The 20,105-nt window shown below is 33.7% G+C and overlaps 2 protein-coding genes across 2 annotated transcripts in view; both read left to right on the forward strand.

Annotated features, from left to right (window-relative positions):
* LOC123523039 (uncharacterized) overlaps positions 1-595 on the forward strand; it is a 331,093-nt gene extending 330,498 nt beyond the window's left edge. Inside the window, exon 6 of the mRNA XM_053549394.1 lies at positions 51-595. Coding sequence (XP_053405369.1) covers positions 51-218 — 168 coding nt within the window. The 3' untranslated portion in view covers positions 219-595. The remainder of the gene's footprint in view (positions 1-50) is intronic.
* A 4,273-nt stretch (positions 596-4,868) lies between these two features.
* LOC123523038 (putative ferric-chelate reductase 1 homolog) lies at positions 4,869-20,102 on the forward strand. The gene is made up of 12 exons (XM_045300625.2): positions 4,869-5,029; positions 5,828-6,022; positions 6,759-6,848; positions 7,287-7,443; positions 8,830-8,949; positions 9,544-9,659; positions 11,436-11,522; positions 14,760-14,840; positions 15,804-15,903; positions 16,333-16,479; positions 16,785-16,849; positions 17,221-20,102. The coding sequence occupies exons 1-12, from the start codon at positions 4,979-4,981 to the stop codon at positions 17,305-17,307; spliced, it is 1,296 nt and encodes a 431-aa protein (XP_045156560.2). The 5' UTR covers positions 4,869-4,978; the 3' UTR covers positions 17,308-20,102.
* Positions 20,103-20,105: the final 3 nt, after the last annotated feature.

Below are 20,105 nucleotides of genomic sequence, written 5' to 3' on the forward strand. Positions count from 1 at the left end.
GTCCTGCTGAATTCTAGTTAAGGTTGAATATACGTTTTGATTATTTGCAGCAGAAGGACGCCGCTCTCATTCCTAAGGAAGAACCCCATAAATCTGCACCGGAAGTAGGAAAACCTGCGAACAAAGATGAGATTTCCCTAAAGCCGCAGTGGCAGCAGGACACAAAACTGGTGACACAGAAACGGAAATCACTGGATGATGAAACGAAGTCTTCGTAAAGGGACGAACACATTCATTTTGGTTAAAAATCAGAATGATCAGAACATTTTGAGCACGAGTATGAATGATGAGAAAATAAATCTAGAAATTTAGAAAGAAAATGACGTTCTCCTATTTCCTCCTATTTCGGACTGCAAAAAAACTGAAATGTGAAAAAGTAAAAACAAAATGAAAGTCTTATCAAACCGAAATGTAAAAATTTAAAGTTCGACTGTGTTTGTGTTTGTAATAAAGTTATATGTATAAATACTGTTTTCAATAGAATGTTAATATTCAGTTTCTTCAATCTGTTTGGTTATACACCACTATATATCAAGAGTTTATTTTTCTGTTACATAAAAAAAATCTATCATAAATAAACTGCATGTATCTACAACGTTTTTGTTTTGATGAAAGGATATAGTTTGCCCTAGGAATTTATAGTAACTTTTAAATTAGATGAATATAAAATTGATAGGTCGAGATACTTTCGCGCCTCGTGTGAGCCATGCATGGCAATATTAACAAATTAACAAGGGCCTTAAATCTTTAAGTTCGTTGGTTCGCAAAGTGAAAGTATATCGTCTTACGTCTTTATTAATCTAAACTGTTAGTAAAATGGAGACCGAGGAATGTTGATATTTGGTGATCTCGCCTACTGTTTAATCGAAGTGGCTATCTAAACGTACATGAATTATCATGTATTTTAGATTAGAGAGTGTTCAAATGATTGTTTAAAAGTCGTGAATCGATATTAAATCGGGTGATATGTTTGGGTTTGATTTTACAGACATTGACACGTTGTTTTCATCAACTGAAACTGTTAATTAAAATATGGTCAGCAGACACGGGCTAGTGTCTGAGAACTCGGTTTAAGCTGGGTTATAAAACAGTTCAAAATGTACGCTTATTTGCATAGATATATCTATTGTTTAAGGCGGATTTACCTCTGCACAGCAATATAGATGTGCAATTTCGTAAAGCATGATATCACATCTAGTGTACACTTCCTGTATGGCTTGCCGGTTTAAAGTTAAAAGTATTGTCCGAGGTCCAAAGTTTCGGCCATTGACTAGCAAGCCATTTAAAGTTTTATTAGTCCCATACAGATTGAAAACAAGTTTCTGGGACTATAGGTTAGCACTTCGTCCATCCGTCAGTTCATCCCACTCGTGTCCGGTCTGTATATCTATCATCCAACAAAGGATTTGATATGACAAGGCACAAACGTTTCTATGAGAGCATGCGTCACGTACACATAGAGCAGTAGCTCAACTGTTAAGGTCATACTCGGAGGTCAAAAGTTCTTGGGATATTTTTCATGTCCTGTACACAAATCTTCCATCTATCAAGTGATTTTAAGAGTTAGGTCTATGTTTCGGAGAAGAAAGTTCGAACATCACCAAATCATAGAAAGAAAGCATAAAACAGCATATAAAACATTTATATTATTCTATAAAACCATTGTCAATTTACTCGTTTATGTATTGATTTTCGGAAAGGGACTGCATGAAGGGGCCACACTTCTGGACAGTTCAGCGCCTTTAAAAACTCATCATTTTTCAAAAACTGTTACATGTCTTCGTTTTGGTGCATTTGCAACAATGTACGAGTGCTTAAACTTTATATAACTAGGTCAAACATCGTTTTTGGCAATTGTTTACTTTAATGTCTTTACAAATGGCATTCTTTTTTAAAGGGGGCAACTCTTAGAATATTTTAAGAATCCAATTCTACGGAACAGAACGGTAAAAATGTTTTGGACAGATGGGTTGTTTATAAAGATGTTTGTTTTCTAAACATTTCTGTGGTTTTGTGATATACTGCTAAACCTTAAGGTTTTCCAATAGAAGACGACGGGACCGTTTAGGTGTCGCGGTTGTATGACGATTATGTAATAGTTGTAATGTCGATATAATGTTTTAATCATAATTCGGCAAAGAATTTTGTCTTTAATTTGTCTCGGTTCATAGTCACCTAGTAGCAAATGTTTGTGAAGGCGAAAATCGTATCAAAATGTTTAAATGAAATGCCATTTTGTCACATAAATATTTTATGGGAACTTGCAGCATAGACTTAATGTAATGGTTTCAAGTACTTAGTCTTTATAAGTAACGACGTATTTCCTGTCGACGTCTTACACCAATACCAAAGACAAACTTTGTAATGTTTAAATGTAAAACTTTAAATCATAATTACTTGCCGTACTAAACATTGGTATTATAAGATACTAAATTACATGGCAGTATCAAACAAACAAAAAATATATTTTATAATATTATTATTATAGTTATAAATATTTTGTCTCAGAAGTTAAGTTTAACCATGTACTTCAATATGACACTGTGTTCAAAATTAAGTTATTAACTAGAACCGTATGCATAAGTGTGCAAGTATGTTGCTCACAGGCGGACACCAGGACAGAACCACCGTCCTTCATTAAGCCGGATTATGGTCTTTCTTCAATGACAAAAGCCAAAATGAGATCAATCAGCAAAAACATGACAGACCAACAGACGGGTACTGATATCACTAAATATTCGTGCTACATAAAAAAACTTTTATATTTAAGCATTATTCCATGTAAAATAAAGCATGCGTATGAAATGCATAAAAATATTTTATTGAGCGAATGGACAGTCATTTTTAGCTCGACTTTTCGAAGAAAAAGTACAGCTATTGTACTCGCCCCGGCGTCGGCGTCGGCGTCGCCGTTGGTTAAAGTTTTTGATAAAGTCAAATATCTCTGTTACTATCAAAGCTATTGACTTGAAACTTAAAATAGTTATTAACAATCCCCATAACTCTGGTTTGAATTTTGACAGAATTATGCCCCTTTTTAACTTAGAATTTTTGGTTAAAGTTTTTGATTAAGTCAAATATCTCTGTTACTATCAAAGCTTTTTACTTGAAACTTAAAATAGTTATTTACTATCAAAGTCTACACCAGGAGAAACAATCCCCATAACTCTGTTTGAATTTTGACAGAATTATGTCCCTTTTTAACTTAGAATTTTTTGTCAAAGTTTTTGATTAGTCAAATATCTCTGTTACTATCAAAGCTATTGACTTGAAACTTAAAATACTTCTTTACCATCAAAGTCTTCACCAGGAGAAACAATCACAATAACTCTGTTTTGAATTTTGGCAGAAATATGCCCCTTTTTAACTTAGAATGTTTTGTTAAAATTTTTGAAAAAGTCAAATATCTCTGTTACTTTTAAAGCTTTTGACTTGAAACTCAAAATAGTTATATACTACCAAAGTCTCCACCAGGAGACACAATTCCCATAACTCTGATTTGAATTTTGACAGAATTATGCCCCTTTTTAACTTAGAATTTTTGGTTAAAGTTTTTGATAAAGGCAAATATCTCTGTTACTATCAAAGCTATTGACTTGAAACTTAAAATACTTCTTTACCATCAAAGTCTTCACCAGGAGAAACAATCGCAATAACTCTGTTTTGAATTTTGACAGAGTTATGCCCCTTTTTAACTTAGAATTTTTGGTTAATGTTTTTGATAAAGTCAGATATCTCTGTTACTATCAAAGCTTTTGATTTGAAACTTGAAATACTTATTTACCATCAAAGTCTACACTAGGAGAAACAATCCCCATAACTCTGGTTTGAATTTTGACAGAATTATGCCCCTTTTTAACTTAGACTTTTTTGTTAAAATTTTTGATATAGTCAAATATCTCTGTTACTATTAAAGTTTTGACTTGAAACTTCAAATACTTATTTACCACCAAAGTCTACACCAGGGGAAAAATCCCCATAACTCTGATTTGAATTTTGACAGAATTATGTCCCTTTTTAACTTAGAATTTTTTTGTTAAATGTTTTGATAAAGTCAAATATCTCTGTTACTATTAAAGCTTTTGACTTGAAACTCAAAATAGTTATTTACTATCAACAAGTCCCATAACTCTGATTGAATTTTGACAGAATTATGACCCTTTTTAACTTGGATTTTATTTTTCTGGCAAAGCTCTAATTCAGAGTCAAGCACTGAGAAAAGCCGAGCGCGCTGTCTTACGGACAGCTCTTGTTTTTTCACGAGCGGTTTGGTCTTCGCTTTTCTTGTCTCTATCTATATTCTCGTCGTAGAGGCCATTGGATTTGCAATATTGGTTCGTTGTCTACAGACTCGTTTTGTAAATGTTGCATCAAAAACAATGTCAGACTTCTCGATCCGCAACTGGTACGCTCTCGACATACAACCGATACCGTTACTCAACCGAGACAACATGACGATAGTCATTTTTAGACAAATATGATTCTTTGAAAAAAATGGACCCTCATTCTACTGTACTGACGCATTAACTGCGGTATTTAACAATGTCTTATATTCTCCTTCAGATTTCTACGAAAGTATGTAAAAGAAAAATTATTTTAGAGTATTTATGAGTGTAAAAATTATAGTTTAAATATCTTAAGAGAATTTCAAAGACAATGTAACAGAAACATTTGTGACATCAGGATCAAGTTGCTGACCGTCTTTTATAATCTTTATTAATTCTAAACTATGTTTACAAGCGTACACGCGTACAAACGTAACAACCTAATTTAAACATTGGTCATCATCACACCCGTCCAACCATGCGTCATGCAATTTAGTATATTTCTATTCGATAAATCATCAAGGGACTTCTTTTTAGTCATACATTTAGCTGGCTACACCTAGGCCAGTTATCAGTCAACGCGTGTGTACGCATTGCTTATCAGAAAGAAAATGTAATATTATTTATCCTGACTTCACAACCGTGTGATCACAATGTTTAGTTTATACAGGATAATACTGATAAATACATTCATTAATGTACAGGTATGTAAATATGTTTTAATTTCTTCGCTTATTTTGTGACGATTTTACATAAAAGTACGTATAAAAGTATTTGCCTGTCACCTCTGAGACCTGCGGGAGCAGTTTAGTTACATGTACAATATAATTCAATTGCCTTACCGTTACTACATGTAGTAAAATGGCATGAAAGCCCATTTCAAGTCTAATGCACTGTTAAAGTGTGCTACTCACAACATATGCATAGCATACCCTTAATGAACTTCGTGTCATTGTTGATATTTGAACAATACTGATAAATTTCCTTCTCAATAGATATGTTTGGATGAATTAAGTGCAAACTAATTGAGCTTATCTTCTTCAAGCTTTTAACTATAGGCTATCGGACAATGGATGGAAACAAATTACAACTTGTTTCCAAAATGAAAAATATGTAGTGAAATATGATCCTCTTTCAGATGATGTATACAAGTCATTTGAAGGGGTGCATTTTTCATTGATCTGTAATGAAAACAGGATTTTTATCGATCTAATTATATCTTTTTTATCGCAGGTCCCATACTTTTTAACCCGAAGTCCAGGTATGGGTTTTCTACGTAAAAACGGCTGTAACCAGGAATAGACATGCTCGTGAATATACATTTAATAGTAATACGGGAAAGCTTGATTCATACTCGTATTAGTTCGTTTTTTTCTGTTGATTTTGCCGCTCCTGCTGCTACTCCTACTGCTGCTACTGTTGCTGCTGTTGCTGCTTATTTTACAAACCCGTTGAGAGGATTTGAAGTTTGAAAACTTAAAAGGTATTTTTACTGCTTACAGACCGTGACGTCGTCTCTGATTAGCTGGGATGCTGCATGCGGATCGAAAAAGGGATGTTTTCCGGACTGTCGGGATGGGTGTGAATATCTCGTCACGTGGTCTACTTCAAGTTCCAGCATTCAGTTCACGCTGCAAGCGGAAGAGACGGGAACCAACGTGTACCTTGCTGTAGGATTCTCCAATGATTACCGGATGGTAATATACACTATTCCACCAGAAAAGGACGGATGAGACATTGAAAGTCTAAAATTTAGATATAATATTATACTGATCTTCACTCTTTTCAACTCTCATGTACATATTCAGACTGTCTCCTTTTTAGCATATACTTTTCCGGGTAGCATAGCCTTAGAATCTTTAACTTCCTCCTCGAATGTTTTTTTCTTCTTTTTTTTTGTATTGAGTAAATGCTCAGATTTTTATAGAGGATGTGACATTTGTGTCTTTCCATATCAATTTATTAGATGAGTTGATTAAAATGATAAAATACAAGGCTCTGTCAGCATTTTTATCACTTTTATTCAAGAAGTTAAATAAATTCAATGCGGAAAAACACAAAGGTAATATTCTTTTATCATATGTTAGTCTCTATTGTTGAAACATCGGAATTTCTTTTTTCTGAAAGTTTTATAGACAGAGTCAATTTAACAAACTTCTGTTCATGTAAATTTATGTACAAAAATGTTATTGTTCTTTTTCATTCCCACAACGTAAATATCTGTATTCTACTTTCTGCGCTGAACATAAAGTTATTTCAGTCTAAACCAGTGTACTGACAAACAAATAATAGTCTTTCTTCGGAAAATCAACAAAATACAAAAAAAATACCACTAAAACTAACATATTCAACATAAGTTTTCTTTTCTTCGTATAAGTGTTTTATAGCAGGTGCAACACTTTCAATGAAAATTAACTTATTCGTGACTTACAGGGCGACGATAGCGTAGTAGGATGCATTTTACCCAGCTCTAAAGTATATTCGTACTACAATGAGGGCGATAACACAAAAATGCTGTCTCCGGTAAGCCTATTTCTTCTTTGTTACAACCTTATAAGATGAAAACAAAGACAAATTGCTAAGCAGAATTTGAAGAATGTATCAGATATAACATAAAACAAAATTAAGAGTGTTACTAATTATGAGTCACGTGATCTGCTCAGACCTTCGTGCCTCATTTCATCGTCTTTTATAAATGTATCAGTTGTTTTAAGCCTAAAGTGCAAGCATGATCGAACACTTCCAATACATTTTCGTCTGATTATGCAAAGTTTCTGGCAATGATTTTTGCAATTATTCTATAGTAACGGAACACTGAAACATGTACAAAATAAATTTGTTCTTGGTCATATGAAGATCTAGATTTTACAATTACCTTTGTATTAACATGTTACTTCTGTTAATACTCGTATAGGAAGTTGTTGAGCACGTCATAACGTACTTCTTTTTACTCTTTTTAAGGCTACGTTAGGTCTAGGTGCTAGATCGATTAACCAGTCTAACGGCGTGATCACGTGTTCTTTCACTAGAAATCTCAGTGAAGCAGACGACAGATTTTTCAATCTCAACAACGACTTCATTCTCATGCTAGTAGTCGGGAAAGTGGAACAGAAACGTGGTAAATATTCTTTTTTCTCGGATACATCTCATAATTATAACTGTTTCATTTTCAACATCAAAGACATCTACGCAATATCTAAAACGAAAAATAAATATGAGCCGTGCCATGGGAAAACCAACACAGTGGCTTTGCGACCAGCATGGATCCAGACCAGCCTGCGCATCCGCGCAGTCTGGTCAGGATCCATGCTGTTCGCTAACGGTTTCTCTAATTGCAGTAGGCTTTAAAAGCGAACAGCATGGATCCTGACCAGACTGCGCGGATGCGCAGGCTGGGTGGATCCATGCTGGTCGCAAACCCACTATGTTGGTTTTCTCATGGCACGGCTCAATTTAAGTTACTCTGACCTATAATAAGCCCTCTCCAAAACAACAAAGGCGACCGCGATTGGATACGTTCGGAGCAAATAAGTGAATTATTATGGTTACACTACGGAAAAAGTCAGTCACTGATATATCATTAAGCACAGCCAGCCTTATTTAACTTTATTCAGACCTAACAATATTTGTTGACTTCCCAAACAAAATTGATACTTGATATTTGACATGGAAACAAAGTAGTTATAAACCATGCTATATTTCTATAACGAACTTGTCCATCTTTCAATTTGGACAGTACCATTAACAGCTAAAAGGGGTGCTTACCAAAAGATACTGACTAAATGGCGAACAGTGCAGACCATGATCAGACTGCACGGACGTGCACGCTGATCTTGGTTTGCACTGGTCGCAAAGGCAGAATCACTTGCCGGTGTACATTAAATACTGACCCCGTTGACAATAGACCCCATGGGTCCTTTTTCAACGTTGAGAATTGACACCGTCAACATTTCAACATTAAATTTTGATCAAAAGGTCCTTTTTCAACGTTGAGAATTGACCCTGCCAACATTTTAACATTAAATTTTGATCAAAATGTCGTTTTTCAACGTTGAGAATTGACCCCGCCAACATTTCAACATTAAATTTTGATCAAAATGTCCTTTTTCAACGTTGAGAATTGACACCGTCAACATTTCAACGCCAACATTTCAACATTAAATTTTGATCAAAAGGTCCTTTTTCAACGTTGAGAATTGACCCCGCCAACATTTCAACATTAAATTTTGATACAAAGGCTCTTTTTCAACGTTGAGAATTGACCCCGCCAACATTTCAACATTAAATTTTGATCAAAAGGTCCTTTTTAAACGTTAAGAATTGACCCCGCCAACATTTCAACATTAAATTTTGATCAATGGGGTCAATTTTCAACGGGGTCAATATTTAATGTTACACCGGCAGCAGGCTTAAGGTTAAGAGTCATTGTGTAGGGAACACCATTAACTGCACTATTATACAGCACAGAAACAGGTTCAAAATTAGAAGCACGGTTACTTTTTAGGTAAAACTGAAATGAAGGAACATGAAAGAATCCCTTGGAGCAGTGAAAGCAAGGTAGATTTCAACAGACACTATGTTGTTGGACTGCACAAACTTAACACACCCGTGGTAAAATTACACGGTAAGTTTGTACACGTGGTGCAGTTACACGGTAAGTTTGCACACGTCATATTGTTACAGGGTAAAGCAGTTACAAGGTAAGCTTGTACACGTGGTAAAATAATACGGTTTGTTTGTACACGTGGTCAAGTTACACATAAAGTTTGTGCACATGATAAAGTAACACGGTAGGTTTGTACACATTATACAGTTACACGGAAAATTTGAACACGTGGTACAGTTACATGGTAAGACAGTTACATGATAAGTTTGTACAAGTAGTACAGTTACACGGTAAATTCGTACACGTGGTAAAGTTACATGGTAAGGCAGTTACACAGTAAGTTTTTACACGTGGTAAAATTACACGGTGTGTTTGTACACGTGGTCAAGTTACACGGAAAGTATGTACACGTGGTCAATTTCACGGTAAATATACAAACTCTTAGCCTTAATAGGCCAAATATCGATGGTCACTTTTTTTTTAATAACACTATTTATAGTCTATCAAACTGTTCTAGTGTCGTGAAACGAGTTCTAAATAGTGTGTCTCGGTTACTAAACGATTCTAGCTAGGGTTGAAGGTTCAATTACATGTGAACCATTTACTTTCCAGGTGTAATGATGGTCCTTGCTTGGCTGCTATTTGTTACCATTGGTATAGTAACAGCGAGATACAACAAAAATATGCTTCGAGAAAAGGAACTTTTCGGGACTAAAATTTGGTTTCAGGTAAATCGCATAAAACTTTCTGGTTTGTTATTAACTTCCTTACATCATAGCCTGATGTATATTTTTGTAAAACTGTTCAATTTAATGACGTATTAAATTTCTATCATTTTGATATACCTGTATTATTTAGGTCTGTGAAATTGGCGCGTAACTCGTAGGTCGTAGATCGACAAATAAAATTCTATTTTGTTGACCTGGGTCTTAGATGGTAGATCAACCATCTAAATTACATTAAAAATTGGTTGACCTGGATCGTAGATCGTAGATCAACCATCTGAAATGCGTTCACAAGTGGTTGACCTGGGTCGTAGATCGTAGATCAACCATCTGAAATGCGTTCACAATTGGTTGACCTGGGTCGTCTCGTAGATCGTAGATCAACCATCTAAATTACATTAAAAATTGGTTGACCTGGGTCGTAGATCATAGATCAACCATCTGAAATGGGTTCCGAATTGGTTGACCTGGGACGTAGATCATAGATCAACCATCTGAAATGTGTTTAGAATTGGTTGACCTGTGTCGTAGATCGTAGATCAACCACTAAATTACATTAAAATTGGTCGACCTGGGTCGTAGATCGTAGATCAACCATCTGAAATGCGTTCAGAATTGGTTGATCTGGGTCTTAGATCTTAGATCAACCATATCAATTACATCGAAAATTGGTTGACCTGGGTCGTAGATCGTAGATTAACCATCTAAATTACATTGAAAATTGGTTGACCTGGGTCGTAGATCGTAGATCAACCATCTGAAATGCGTTCATAATTAGTTGACCTGGGTCGTAGATCGTAGATCAACCATCTGAAATGGGTTCCGAATTGGTTGACCTGGGACGTAGATCATAGATCAAACATCTGAAATGCGTTTAGAATTGGTTGATCTGTGTCGAAGATCATAGATCAACTACTGAATTACATTTAAAACATTGGTCGACCTGGGTCGTAGATCGTAGATCAACCATCTGAAATGCGTTCAGAATTGGTTGATCTGGGTCGTAGATCGTAGATCAACCATATCAGTTACATTGAAATTTGGTTGACCTGGGTCGTAGATTGTAGATCAATCATTTGATATGCGTTCACAATTGGTTGACCTGGGTCGTAGATCGTAGATTAACCATCTAAATTACATTAAGAATTGGTTGACATGGGTCGTAGATCGTAGATCAATCATCTGAAATGGGTGCCGAATTGGTTGACCTGGGACATAGATCGTAGATCAACCATCTAAAATGCGTTTAGAATTGGTTGACCTGTGTCGTAGATCGTAGATCAACTACTAAATTACATTAAAAATTGGTCGACCTGGGTCGTAGATCGTAGATCAACCGTCTAAAGTGCATTGAAAATTGGTTGACCTGGGCGTAGATCAACCATCTGATGTGCGTTCCGAATCGGTCGACCTGGGTCAACCAATGCTAAACGCATTTCAGATGGTTGATCTACGATCTACGAGCCAGGTCAACCAATTTTCAATGTAATTTTATGGTTGATCTATGATCTACAACCCAGGTCAACAAATTCTGAACGCATTTCAGATGGTTGATCTGCGATCTACGTGTCAGGTCAACCAATTTTCAATGTAATTGATATGGTGGACTACGATCTACGACCCAGGTCAACCAATTCTGAACGCATTTCAAATGGTTGATCTACGATCTACAACACAATAATAACCCAGTCTGATTCTTGTTGGTAGACACTGTCACCTACCAATGCAGGTTCGAATCCTAGCACCGCTTTAAACAATGTGTAAATTTTTCATCTTCAGGTCCACAGAGGAGCTATGGTTGTTGCTCTAATCTTTGTGATTATAGGATTCATATCAATATTTGTAGAGATTGGAGGATATAGTCAGGTATGTATTGTGTAAGGATATAGTCAGGTTTGTATAATAGTTTAAGGATATAGTCAGGTATGTATAGTGTAAAGATATAGTCAGGTATGTATAGTGTAAAGATATAGGCAGGTATGTATAATAATGTAAGGATATAGTCCGGTATGTATAGTAGTGTAAGGATATAGTCAAGTATGTATAATAGTGTAAGGATGTAGTCAGGTATGTATACTACTGTAAAGATGTAGTAAAGTATGTATAATGATTCAAAGATATAGTCAAGTATGTATAGTAGTGTAAGGATATAGTCAAGTATGTATAGTAGTGTAAGGATATAGTCAGGTATGTATAATAGTGTAGGGATGTAGTCAAGAATGTATAATGATTCACAGATATAGTCAAGTATGTATAGTAGTGTAAGGATGTAGTCAGGTATGTATAGTAGTGTAAGGATATAGTCAAGTATGTATAGTAGTGTAAGGATATAATCAGATATGTATTATAGTGTAAGGATATATCAAGGTATGTATGATAGTGTAAGGATGTAGTCAAGTATGTATAGTAGTGTAAGGATATAGTCAGGTATGTATATTATTTTAAGGATATAGTCAGGTATGTATATTATTTTAAGGATATAGTCAGGTATGTATAGTAGTGTAAGGATATAGTCAAGTATGTATAGTAGTGTAAGGATATAGTCAAGTATGTATAGTAGTGTAAGGATATAGTCAAATATGTATAATAGTGTAAGGATATAGCAAGGTATGTATAATAGTGTAAGGATGTAGTCAAGTATGTATAATAGTGTAAGGATGTAGTCAGGTATGTATATTAGTTTAAGGATATAGTCAGGTATGTATAATAGTGCAAGGATTTAGACAAGTATGTATAATGATGCAAAGATATAGTCAAGTATGTATAGTAGTGTAAGGATATAGTCAGGTATGTATAATAGTGGAAGGATATAGTCATGTATATATGATGATGCAAGGATATAGTCAAGTATGTATAGTAGTGTAAGAATATAGTCAGGTATGTATAATAGTGCAAGGATTTAGTCAAGTATGTATAGTAGTGTAAGGATAAAGTCAGGTATGTATAATAGTGCAAGGATATAGTCAAGTATATATGATAATGCAAGGATATAGTCAGGTATGTGTAATAGTGCAAGGATATAGTCAGGTATGTATAATGTTGCAAGGATAAAGTCAGGTATGTACAATAGTGTAAGGATATAGTCAGGTATGTATAGTAGTGTAAGGATATAGTCAGGTATGTATAACAGTGTAAGAATATAGTCAGGTATGTATAATAGTTAAGGATATAGTCAGGTATGTATAATAGTGTAAGGATGTAGTCAAGTATGTATAACTATGCAAGGATATAGTCAGGTATGTATAATAGTGTAAGGATATAGTCAGGTATGTATAATAGTGTAAGGATGTAGTCAGGTATGTATAATAGTTAAGGATATAGTCAGGTATGTATAATAGTGTAAGGATGTAGTCAAGTATGTATAACTATGCAAGGATATAGTCAGGTATGTATAATAGTGTAAGGATATAGTCAGGTATGTATAATAGTGTAAGGATGTAGTCAGGTATGTATAAAAGTTAAGGATATAGTCAGGTATGTATAATAGTGTAAGGATGTAGTCAAGTATGTATAACTATGCAAGGATATAGTCAGGTATGTATAATAGTGTAAGGATATAGTCAGGTATGTATAAAGTTAAGGATATAGTCAGGTATGTATAATAGTGTAAGGATATAGTCAGGTATGTATAATAGTTAAGGATATAGTCAGGTATGTATAATGGTGCAAGAATATAGTCAGGTATGTATGATTATGCAAGGATATATTCAGGTATGTATAATAGTGTAAGGATATAGTCAGGTATGCATAATAGTGCAAGGATATAGTCAAGTATGTATAATAGTGTAAGGATATAGTCAGGTATGTATAATAATGTTAGGATATAGTCAAATATGTATAATAGTGTATGGATATAGTCAGGTATGTATAATAGTTTAAGGATATAGTCAGGTATGTATAATAGTGTAAGGATACAGTCAAGTATGTATAATAGTGTAAGGATATAGTCAGGTATGTATAATAATGTTAGGATATAGTCAGATATGTATAATAGTGTATGGATATAGTCAGGTATGTATAATAGTTTAAGGATATAGTCAGGTATGTATAATAGTGTAAGGATATAGTCAGGTATGCATAATAGTGTAAGGATACAGTCAAGTATGTATAATAGTGTAAGGATATAGTCAGGTATGTATAATAATGTTAGGATATAGTCAGATATGTATAATAGTGTATGGATATAGTCAGGTATGTATAATAGTTTAAGGATATAGTCAGGTATGTATAATAGTGTAAGGATAAAGTCAGGTATTTATTATAGTGTAAGGATATAGTCAGGTATTTATTATTGTGTAAGGATAAAGTCAGGTATGTATAATGATGCAAAGATATAGTCAAGTATGTACGATGGTGCAAGGATATAGTCAGGTATGTATGATGATGCTAGGATATAGTCAGGTATGTATAATAGTGTAAGGATATAGTCAGGTATGTATAATAGTGTAAGGATGTAGTCAGGTATGTATAATAGTGCAAGGTATAGTCAGGTATGTATAATGATGCAGGGATATAGTCAGGTATGCATAACGGTACAAGGATATAGTTAAAGGCACTGACCTCCAGATTTTGGCTAAAAATGATCTTTCTTAAAAATTGAAGATTGGTCACATTAAAAAAGATTAGAGCATTTTTCGTTTCAAAACTGTCGTAAAATGCCAAATCAAGAAAAAACATACACGAGTCGGAATCGAACCCGGGTCTCCGCGGCAATAAAGATTTTCCCGCGGTATTGACCAGTTTACCACAGATGAATATGTACTTAACGATTGTTAAATATAAAACTTTAAAAGGTAGTTTTTCAATTTTGAATGGTAAAATAAGCAAAAACAACTAATTCTTATGTGTTTCCATAACTTATCTGTTAGTAACTAAGTTTCAAAGCTTTCTTTAGAATTATAGCTATAATTTTCTGATATCTAGAGAATTTCCTTTTTGTTGTACGATCTGGAGGTCAGTGGTACAGAATTTAACAACATCTTGAAACTTATATTATCTATTTTTTTTTATTTTATCCTGAAAAAAATCTAGTACCGCGTTTATTATACTCTTTGTTCTACTATAGTTAGCAGCTTCACGCCCTTCAACTATTTTACAATGCAGGTGGTGTCAACAGACTCGGCGGCGGCTGTGCAAGCCCATCCTGTCATAGGAATCATTGTTACAGTTTTAGGTTTTGTTAATGTAAGTAAATTTATTACGTTTCAACTTTGAGTATTAATTTCAAACACCGGGGAAATTAGTTTAGTCCATTCAAAACGAGGTACAGGAATAAGTGTCGTAGACTGGATTTTTATCAAAAACAAAAAATGGGCCGATTACACGGTACATCTTTATGTATAAACTTTAGATGTGCATTTATGTAAGGAATACATCATTCATACGCTATATATCATGCATTCCTATTATTTCCCTACAAATTGAATATGGCAACTTTTAAAGAAAAAAAAAACAAGGACAATGCCAAAATAGGAATAGCCTATTTTCTGCTTTCACTTCGCTTGCCATCAATGCTTCCAAAGAATCTTTTTATAGTTGATAATAATTTGTAATGCTATTAGACAACTTAGGAGTGAAAATTTGACACATGTGTATTACACCCTGTATAACCAGGAGGGATACATTTGGCGCTTATGCATATATCATAAATGTACTTTTACATGAGAATAATGATTCAAGACAAATCATACGGATAGAAAGAACTTCATTTCACACACTCATGGAATTAGTCACGCATTATATGGAATAACTAGGTTTTCTTATATTACTTAGTTCTTTTTCGCCGTGACAACATTTAGTGATTTCCTTAATATTTCACAAGTTGTTCTGAAATTTATTATAATTATAGTGACAAATCAAAACCACCATGTGTAGTATGTGCTGCAAGTTAATGCTCATGGAATACTGTATCCTAAAAATGGAGATGTGCATCAGCAGACTGACAGTTTTTAGGTCGTTTACAACATTTTGATTTATACGTCACCGTGTAAATTGCCCTTTAAAATGTTAGAGCATTATAAGCAAAAATATCTAGTCAATAACAATGACTGGCGTATTAATTAATTCATCCGACAATTTGAAATTTAGTTTCATAAATATTCAGATGTCTGTGATACTTTTATGTCAACACTGGTTGTTTTTTTTCAGCCAATAATGGCAATATTCCGACCCGGTGGCGATCACAAACTAAGGTGGATCTTTAACTGGGCTCATTTAGGTGTAGGAGCCCTTTCTTTACTTTTAGCAGGTAAATTCATACAATTATACTAGTGTTTGGTAGTGGTGAAAAATTTCTATAATAAATAAATCTAAAACTTTTTATTTAATTGAAAGAAGAATACATGTAAATCATTTTCAAACAAGCATATTTGATATCTGAGACGGGCCTTGAAAACAAACAATTAATTTCATTTCTTAGACTGTCAGTGGAATACAATGTACTAACTTTAGTATCTAGGATGTAATATTTGCTTTGACTGTCACAACACACAAAGTTTTCTTTTAAGTCTTTGTTTTAATTTAGAAATTATTCCCTTAACAAAGTCTTATTATTAAAACTGGGGCACAAGACTTAGAATACAGAATTGAAAGAAACCATTGAATGTGACGAATCTATTTGCCCGTTTGTAACAGTTTACCTGAACTAGACATTTAATATTTTCCATTTATCATTTAGTTGTGAACATCTTTCTGGGCTATTTTCTCGAGCGTTCGATGGTATCTAAAAGCGCCATCTATATAACAATTGTACATGTAGTGATCGTGGTCGTCGTCTGCTGCTCTCTGGAAGTCCACAAAAGAACTAACGTAAAACAGACCAAAGGTAAGTTTAAGTTTATCTAAACCAGTATTTCTAGGTTGTTATACCATTCATAAAGGTGGAACCTATCATTACTATAATCTCTTTTCTAAAACATATCATCGGCATGACATCGACATGAAGATATGAAACTTGTACAGCAGGAATTATTGATTTTTATAAAATTCTTTTAAATACTAACTAGTTCAAGGTAGCCTGTTATTAAGGGAAAGCATAGCTTTTATAGAGCATTACATTCTTTGTGGTTCTTTTTAACGTTTGCTCAAATATCTAGCCAACATGCATGATTGTATAACTTTGTTTTACAGATGCAGCAGAGGTAGATTCCAATAGGAACCGGAGAGATCTGAAAGAAAAGTTTAATATAAACAAAGTTAGTAATAATCATTTCTTTTAATACACTGACCTTCAAAGCTTGTCTTCCCTCTAGATTAATGTTCTTGTTCCTTTTTATCTACACTTAGTATAATTAATTGAGAGCTAGATTAGGTAACGGCTAAACTTTTTAGCTTTTTTTGGTGGATGAAGACCCCATGTACATCCTCCGAGCATTATTTCAAGCAGTGACAGGCACCTGAGTCGAACTACCGACTTTCCACAAGTCAGCTGGATGTATTCCTCTCATAAAAAAATTCAGCTCCCCGAGAGAGGTTTTGAACCCACGGCGGTAAGGGAGCCAATCTTGTTTAGTTATGGTGAAGATCTTCAAACGTAAGTTTTATACACCGTTTTGTTTATTTTCAGAATCTACCATTTGTATTGTTGGTGACGCTTGGAGGTGTCCTGATCGTATTGTCAATTGCTGTTATTGCAGTAATCGCCACAAGTTAATGTACACATTTCATGGCTGAGAGCAGAAACTGACTTACAAATCGCCTCCAGCTTATTTACACATTCCATGGCTGAGAGCAGAAATTAACTTACAAATAGCCTCTAGCTAATGTACACATTAAAAAAATTATGGTCTTAAGCTGTCTTTAGAGAATGATCTGTTTATCTGTTATGTTATATTGTGCCGGACGACAGCAGCAGACAATCTATGATAGATTCTAATGTGTTTGATAGATTATATAACTAGTTTAGATGCAAAATATGAAAATAATTTTAATCTTTTATTTTGCGGGAATATGAATGCCCGTACCTCAGATTGTCCTGACTATGTAACACATGATATTTTTATACATATGAACATGTTGCCTGATGACTATGTTATTGACACCGAAATAAAACAAATAGAATCTACTGAGTATGAAAATGTGAAACGTTTCATTTCGCTTATGTACACAACTGTGAATGCAAGAGTAAAATATTGTAACAAATTAAGTGATGAATATGAATGGTGTAAAACAAGGGGAATGCTTATCTCCCTTTCTCTTTTCAATGTTTCTAAATGACCTAGTAGATCAATACATTAAAAGTGAATTTGAAGGTATTGATGTCAGTATGTTTAAAATGTTTTTGGTTATGTATGCTGATGATATTGATATTTTTGCAAAAAGTAGAGTAGAGATGAGCTGCAAATGGGTTTAAATGTTCTTTCAGATTACTGTGATAGTTGAAACTTGCCATGAATACGTCTAAGACAAAAATCATGATATTTAGAAAAGGGGGAAGATTACCTAGAGATATGAATTTTATTATACAGAAGACATTATTTATATTGTTAATAAGTTTATATATTTGGGTATTGTTTTTACTACAGATGAATCTTTTGCAGAGTGTGTGTGTGTGTGTGTGTTCGGGTTTAACGTCTTTGTCAACAATTTTTCAGTCGTATAAACGACGGTGTCTAATTGTAGCAGTGAGCACAATGCCCAACTTTATAGTGCTGCCTCACTGGAATATCACGCCGTAGACACGTGGCATGATACCCCACCCAGTCACATTATACTGACACCGGGCTGACCAGTCGAATCTTTTGCAGAAGCACAAAATACAATTGCAGGCCAAGCAATGAAAGCCATATTTAAAATGAACAAATATCTTTATAAATTTGTAAACATTTCTACCTTCCATAGATTGGATCTTTTTGATAAACTATTTAGTCCTATCCTTAACTATAGTAGCGAAGTTTGGGATTTTGTACATGGCAATGCAATTGAAAGAGTTCACATACAATTTTGCAAACGCATATTATGTGTTAAGAAAACTACTCAAAATGATTTTATATATGGTGTAGATTATCTTTCCAGTCAATGCCATATTATAATCATAAAATACTGGATAAAAATATTGCATACAAATGAGAACAAATCTGTTAACAAAGTGTATAATTTATTGAAAAATGATTACGAAAATTACCCAAATAAAACAAACTGGTGTTCACTAGTAAAACATCTTTTATGTACATTAGGCTTTTATGATGCATGGTTTGTGCAAAGTGTTGGTAACACTAACCTATTCTTATGTCACGTAAATCAAAGATTTAAAGATCAGTTTGTGCAAAATTGGTCAAATAGGTTAGACAACTCGAGCAGGGCTATATTCTACAGACATGTTGCTATTTCTAAGTTTCAACCATATCTCAATTGTATAAGCATCAAATGTGTTTGTAAAATCTCACTAAGTTAAGAGTTTCTTCTCACAGATTGCATATTGAGACTGGTAGATGGACTAAACCAAACAATACACCTCTAAATGAAAGCAAATGCTTTTCTTGTGATGTTTTAGAAGATGAATATCATTTTGTATTGGAATGTAAAGTATATAATAATTTAAGGAAACGTTTTATTCCTATGTATTACTGGAAAAGACCAAACATGTCTAAATTTATTGAACTGCTAAATTCTGAAAATGTTTGCACAATACGTAAGTTAAGGAATTTTATGAACAGAGCTTTTGCTTAAAGAAAAGAATGGTTAAACGCAGCTCCTATCAGTGAAAATAATGTTAATGGTTTTTTAATATTAGATATTTTCTTTTGTTACAGATGTATGTATTTCGTTCTGTAGTCTGTATAGAAAAATGAAATATTTAATTAATTTACTAAATGAACATATGTGCTATTTTCGTCTGGACACGATATACTATATACATTTAACTAATATACTAAGATATCATTTATAGTCATTTTAATTTGTATTTTCTTTAGGCAAACTGCCATAAGAATCCTAGTTTAATTCTCTTTTGCAGCGGGTTTTGTTTAAACATAATAGTACCATAAAGCTATGGCTAAATTTACAGTTTAATTGATATGTTGATCATCAACATTCATATTGTGTACATATTGTGTGAATATGTATGAAGGTATATAAGTTTGTATTAGCATACAGCATATAACATATCTATTGATCGAATGCTACTACATCTACCCACTTAGTATAAATCAATAATATAACATATTTAATAGACGAATGCTACCACATGTATCAACTAATTACTAAACAATAATATATTTAAAATGACATATTCTGTAACATGTTTTAATATCCAAATTGTGATAAGTTCTGTTAAGCACCGGTTTCTATTACTTTAATGAAATCATTATTATTGTATTATCATGTGTTCTTAAATGTTTGATATTTTTGTAAATGACAATGATAACATGCAATTTATTGTATACCTTCTCCGCTTAACTATATCATTATTTGCATTTGTTAAACACTGTCCTGCCATGTATTATGTTTTGT

The sequence above is a fragment of the Mercenaria mercenaria genome, chromosome 8 (genome assembly GCF_021730395.1).
Source record: "Mercenaria mercenaria strain notata chromosome 8, MADL_Memer_1, whole genome shotgun sequence".
Taxonomy (NCBI): Eukaryota; Metazoa; Mollusca; class Bivalvia; order Venerida; family Veneridae; genus Mercenaria; species Mercenaria mercenaria.

Bases quoted from the DNA above. Each gene is read 5' to 3' on its own strand.
- LOC123523038 (XM_045300625.2), top strand. From the start codon at position 4,979: ATGTTTAGTTTATACAGGATAATACTGATAAATACATTCATTAATGTA. The intron at 6,849-7,286 runs GTAAGCCTATTT...ACTCTTTTTAAG, and splicing joins ACACAAAAATGCTGTCTCCG to GCTACGTTAGGTCTAGGTGC. The intron at 16,850-17,220 runs GTTAGTAATAAT...GTTTATTTTCAG, and splicing joins AAAAGTTTAATATAAACAAA to AATCTACCATTTGTATTGTT.